Raw genomic sequence first — 6,159 nt, 5'->3', positions numbered from 1 at the left:
GGAAAGAGGCACTGACTTGCGTGTGAATCTTCAGTTGACCCCCAGGACAGGGGCTCCTCTTATGAAGACCAGAGAGCAAGCAACCAAACCCACAGAGGAAAGAAAGAGCCTCTCTTAGGGGAGGCTGCAGTAGGAAGTAAGAAACCCAACTAGATTGGAGGCTGCCAAAGCCCCCTGGGTAGGTACCTAGCTTTTGGGCAATTGTGATGGGTGGAACATGGCTTTATTAGATTTAAGACTTTGAAACACTAAGAAGTCCCAAGAGCGCTATAATTTAGGCAAGGTTTTGCTTGTTTATGGACTCTGGAGAATTGAGAAATTTATTCTCAGCTTCAAAACTTGTACGCTGGGGATGGGGGTGTGTGGAGTTAAATAGCTTTCCCTCCTGCTAAATAAAGTAACATACATTTCCTGAAGAAAATTTGGAAAATATGGAAAAAAATATAGATGTAGATAAAATTCGCCTGTGACCCATAGATAATAACTGCTAATATTTTAGTGCCTGGATGTCAGTCTTTTTCTTTCCAAATATAGAAATATAAAAATAATACTTAGAGGACTGGGACCATATTCTAAATCATATTATTGTATCTTTAAAAAACTTTGGGGGAGTTTTTCCCTAATTCATTTAAAAGTACTTGAAAACATAGCTATTTAAAGATTGTGCAACATTTCCTTATGTGAATGTCCTATCATTTATTTATTATTCCCTAATCATTTGGACATTCAGGGCATTTCCAACTTTGTGTCATTATAAATTCTGTTGCAGTTGCCATCGTTTTATTTTAATCTGTATTTGCATCTTTGTTTATTTACTTGGATGGAATTCTAGAAGTAGAATTTCTGGGTCAAAGGATAGGAACATTTTTAGCTCTCTAGTTCCATACCGCCAAATTGCTTTCCGGAAAGCTTCATACTACTGTCCCGGGTGTATAAGAATTCTAAGAAGTGACTTCAGGAGACAGCCTTCTTACTTTTCTTCCCCGCTAATGCCTCAGTCTCCCATTGGGACATGTTTTATTTTCTCAGGGTCTTGGTCCCAAGTTGTCTCTTGTATATTAATGAGCCTGATAAAGATGTCAGTTGTCTCAATTCCTAGGGGAGAATTTTATTCTTGGCTTGAATCTCCTCCACTGATGGAGGCTAAGGCACTGGAATGGACAGTAGAGGAGATATTTGGGACGGGGATGTTGCCCTGTGCCCTCATCGCATTCGATGGTGGGCAGCCATTGATTCTTTTCTCATGAGCTTCATCTCGTCAGCGGGCAAGTGTTGGCCAGGAATCTCGGGTTAGTTGACATTTAACCCATTTTCTGCTGCTGATCAATGGGTAACTCCATGCAAAGTCCCTTTCTTTCTAAAAGTTTCACTTTTGGGAATTCCCTGGGGGTCCAGTGGTTAGGACTCTGTGCTTCCACTGCAGGGGGCCCCGGTTTGATCCCTCCCTGGTGGTGGAGCTAAGATCCTGCAAGCCTCACGGCCAAAAAAGAAAGTTTCACTTTTACCATCAATTAAATATTTAACATATTTTCATTTGCAGCACATACTTAGCAACTTATGTACTAAGGAAATCTAGATGGTGTAAAACTTGCCGCTTTTCTATTTTACTTTTCATTAAGGTACATTATTTACTTATTTGAATTATTGAGACTATGTTTTGGTTTTGTTTGGGTGTGTGTGTGTGTGTGTGTGAGAGAGAGAGAGAGAGAGAGGGAGAGAGGGAGGGAGGGAGAGGGAGAGAGAGAGAGAGAGAAATTAATTGTGTGCACACATAATTTTGATTTGCATTTAACAAAGTCTAGGAAGGAATGTGAAGCAGGAAACAAACATGAAAAAATGTTCTGCCTCACTGGGCATCATTATATATTTAAACTAGCCACAGTTTAAAATAATGAGAACATTCAATGTATGTAAGATTATAGCAATGGTAACAATATATTGCTGGCTGCAGTGTAAACAGGTGAAATACTTTTAGAAAGCAATTTTGTAATAAGTCTCAAGAGTTATAAAAGTTCAGGGCTTCCCTGGTGGCGCAGTGGTTGACAGTCCGCCTGCCGATGCAGGGGACACGGGTTCGTGCCCCGGTCTGGGAAGATCCCACATGCCGCGGAGCGGCTGGGCCCGTGAGCCATGGCCGCTGAGCCTGCGCGTCCGGAGCCTGTGCTCCGCAACGGGAGAGGCCACAACAGTGAGAGGCCCGCGTACCGGAAAAAAAAAAAAAGTTATAAAAGTTCATAACCTATGATCTAGTCTTATTACTACTTGGAATTTATGCTGTATCCGTGTGTAAAAGAAGAAACAAAGTATAAAAAGATGAATTTTAGCATTAGAAAAATTGGATATCATCTAACTGTCTAATCATGGAGAAATGGTTTAAGTAAATTATAGTAAGTCCAGTCCAGTGATGTTATGCAACCATTAAAAACACTGATTATAAAGACTGTGTAGCAACATGGAACATGTTTACGGTATAATTTAAAGTTTTAAGAAGGTTGATTATGTGGACAGAAGCATGAAAAAGCATGCAAAAGTGAAAACAGTTGGCTAGAGTGATTTTTTTTTTTTTTTTTTTTTTTTTTTTTTTTAGCGGTACGCGGGCCTCTCAAGGCCGTGGCCTCTCCCGTTGCGGAGCACAGGCTCCGGACGCGCAGGCTCAGCGGCCACGGCTCACGGGCCCAGCCGCTCTGCGGCATGTGGGATCTTCCCGGACCGGGGCATGAACCCGTGTCCCCTGCATCGGCAGGAGGACTCTCAACCACTGCGCCACCAGGGAAGCCCTAGAGTGATTTTTTTTTTAATGCCAGCTTTGTTATATCGTGAATTTTGCACTAGAAATGGAAAACACTGGGGAGATTGGCGTGCTTTGGAAAGACAGGGTGCTGAGTGCGGTGGACCGAGGTCCCTTGCTGAGCACAGAGTCTGTGCTCTTTCTTGTCTGTGTGTTGTGGTGGCCTAGGAGCTCCTTGCTGGGTGGTCTCATTACGGAATTAGAGCGAAGGTGGAGGGGCTGGCCTGAGCGAGTACTGTCCGGTGCTCCGACACAGCCAGAACACTTTGCACACTGTCCCAGGAGGTGGGCCGAGAGTCATGGTCCAGGTGAGGGACCCAGGATACCGTGGGGATGGGCATGGGGCAACTCCTGGGGCGCATCACCCCGTGTCACCCTCCCCCAGTATTTTTACACTGGGGAACTCGGTTAAAATGAAATTTAAGATAACAAGTGATTTTAAAGTTTAAAAGACAGGCTAGAACTGTATAACCGAGGATTGTCACGCAAGTTGGAAAGGACATTTCGAAGAGGTGATAGACAGTATGTGTATGTGCGTCAGGGTGTCCTCCCCCTTATGGATCAGTTGCTGGCACTTCCTTTTCTCCCCTCCCTGCCTGGTTTTCGGGGCTGGGGGGGTGGTGGCAGAGTTAATCGCATCTGAGGAGCCTCTCTGGGAAAAAGGGGAGGAGCCAGCGGAGACTTGGACGATGCTGGGGGGCAGGTTGAAGAAGCAGGGAGAGGGGATTGGGGGCCAGTGGCGGCTGGGACAAGGGGTGCCACCCACGGGATGAGGATGCACCGTCAGAGGACCGGGCTCGGGACCTCAGGTTTGTGTGTCTGCGCCATCTTTGGGTTTGTCGCTTCTGTGTGGGTGGGCTCGTTCGTTCTAACCACACTTCCCGTGTGACGCTTGGTTCTCCTGCCGCCCATCCTGCCCCCACCCACCTCCCACATGCTGATGAGCCCTGTGACTCAGCTGCTTCTCAGGACATCTGAGCAGCTTTTTTTTTCTGGGCTAGAACCACAGTCAGGAGATGTGTAACCAGATTTCTTCTTTTCATCATCTTTCCTTTTGGTCCCTGAGGGTCCTCTCCCGCCATGCAAGTGGGAAGCCCCCTCTACAAGAGTAGACTGTTGGAGGATTGTGGAAACAGTGGCTTCTCTGGCCTCTGACTTGAGAAAAAGACAGGCCCCTTGGGCTGAAGAGGGGTTATTGGAAAGGCAGCGTGAAGTCAGATGCTGTGCTTACCGGCTGCACCCAGAGACGGTTGGCTTAGTTATCCACTGCAGTTTATACCCTTCCCCTTAGGGATGTCCCGGGGTGGCGACAGTGCTGAATCCCCCGGAACGTCTGTCTCTGTGGCTGGGCTGGCATCAGGGGAATTTGCTGAGTTTTCCTGGGGGTTGGGTGCACCCTCACTGCAGGGCTGACCCAGCCTTTGTACCTGGGACTCCTGATTTCCCCTGATTCCCTGGGGGAAGCTGCATCCTTTCTCAGGGATCCGCTTCCTCCCCAACCAGCGCTGGGCCTCTCCCTCCCCATTTTTGACCCTACCCCTTGTCTTGAGCCCATCTCTCTCCCTTTCCTGAACTCACATTGGCCAGTGGTGAGATGGGAGCTGGGATGGAGGCTTAGTTTGGGGAGGTACCGAGAAGCTGGGGATCTGGCCACAGGGACCTCTGATCACGTGGTGCACTGCGTGCAGGGGTGTCTCCCCCCCCCGCCCCGGCCCTCACCCTCGGGGTCCTCCCCCACCGTGCTGCTGCTTCGTTCTCCTCTGCCCTCTTTTTAAACCTCCTCTTTCCACTTTTTCTCCTTTTCTCTCCTCCTCTTTTACTCCTTTCTAGCTGTGCTGTTTCATCTGTGTCCTGTTTCCCTGCCTGCTTTCCTTTTTGTCCCCCATCACTGCCCAGCGAGTCGCCGTGGGATCCCCTGACCCGTCTCCCTCCTGACTGAGTCATCTGCCCCGTTGGGATTCTGCCTGACCTTACCTGGAATCAAGGGATTCACTGTTTCCTGGCATCCTGGTGTGTGAGCAGGGTATTTTTTTCTTGGGGCAGCGTCTCAGCACCGCAAGGCCCCGCCACCATCCACATCCTTAGAATTCGCCTCGTCCTGTGGGGATGTGTGTCTCTGCATGTGGGACTTTCCTCCTGGCCAGGAAGCCTGTGGGCGTGGCATCTTGGTAGCTCAGGGGCTCACCCAGGGTCATGGTGCAGGGCACGGCCCGAAGCCAGCCGTCTCTCAGCTGTGCTTAGTCATAGGCTCAGGGCCATGGTGGGCTTGGGTCACAGTGAATTTTTGCTTTGTTGGAGCCAAGCAGGACCAGGGGTGGGTGGGGTGGGTGGCGTCTGTCCTTGAAATTCTGACTGTCACGTGGGGTTTTCTAACCCTTGGGCGCCGTGTCCCACTTGTGCAGTGCATTGTGCATCCAGGTGGGGCGCCGCTGCCTGTTGGGGGGCGCGAGAACGGAGCTCCTGCCTTTTCCTTTGGCTCTTCAGTCAGATGGGAGGGAGCCAGGAGAGGGGAGGCCCCCCGAGGGTGCGGAATGGCTCAAATCGCCGGACCCTCTTCTGCAATCAGGAAAGTGTTCAGGGTTGGGCTTGTCTTCTGCTCCCTCATTCCTTCGATTACAAGTGGCTTCTGGGAAACGGCAAAGTGAAGGAAGTGATCCTGGGGCTGAGGGGTGTGGCCCTGCCCCAGGAACCCCCCGGATTCGATTCCTTGGTACCTTCATGGAGCTGGAGGGGCTGCTCTTCACACCTGAATTCTCGGCAGAGTTTATCCAGGTGTTTGCACTGGAGCTTAAATCCTTTCTGCAGTAGTTTCTTTACGTATAAAATTGGGTTATAACCCACTTTACAAGGCTTTTCTGAAGAGTGATAACAATACCCAGTGTTTATGAATGCTTTGTCTGTCACGTACTTAATTCTCGCCAAAAATCTGGTGTAGGTCCTATTATTATCCCCATTTTACAGACGCAGAAACTGAGGCATGGAAAGATTAAACAGTTTGTGGTCACACAAACATCAGTAAGTGACTAGAACTGGGATTTGAACCCAGGCCCCTGACCCAGAGTCTAGACTCACATCTTCCACGCGTGTAAAGTTGCCTAGCACTCTGCTTGGCACGCAGTGGCCCCTCAGGAAAGTTAGTTGAATTAATGGATTTTGGTGACTGTTCATGGAACAGAGTTGACAGAAGTTCCAGGGTCTGGTTGGGGTGGGACATCTGGGGCCCTGGGGAAGGACACCATCGGGAGAGGGTGGCAGCCTCCCTTCTGGCAGAGGGGAGTCAGGCCAGAGTGAGGCACCCGCTTTACTTTCCTTCTCACGGCCCCTCCCTCCCTCCTGCCACACAGGGTAATGTGAGCAGAGCCCAGGAATGC

At 49.3% G+C, this 6,159-nt stretch overlaps 1 protein-coding gene across 1 annotated transcript in view; it reads left to right on the top strand.

Moving 5' to 3' along the window:
- PLEKHA2 (pleckstrin homology domain containing A2) overlaps positions 1 to 6,159 on the top strand; it is a 52,128-nt gene that overhangs the window by 2,440 nt on the left and 43,529 nt on the right. Inside the window, exons 3-5 of the mRNA XM_007469794.1 lie at positions 2,992 to 3,096; positions 5,355 to 5,498; positions 5,750 to 5,803. Of these exons, the coding sequence (XP_007469856.1) occupies positions 2,992 to 3,096; positions 5,355 to 5,498; positions 5,750 to 5,803 (303 nt within the window). The remainder of the gene's footprint in view (positions 1 to 2,991; positions 3,097 to 5,354; positions 5,499 to 5,749; positions 5,804 to 6,159) is intronic.

Source organism: Lipotes vexillifer, unplaced genomic scaffold, assembly GCF_000442215.2.
Source record: "Lipotes vexillifer unplaced genomic scaffold, Lipotes_vexillifer_v1.1 scaffold1383, whole genome shotgun sequence".
In the NCBI taxonomy this organism is placed as follows: Eukaryota; Metazoa; Chordata; class Mammalia; order Artiodactyla; family Lipotidae; genus Lipotes; species Lipotes vexillifer.
This window is presented reverse-complemented; position numbering and strand designations above follow the sequence as displayed.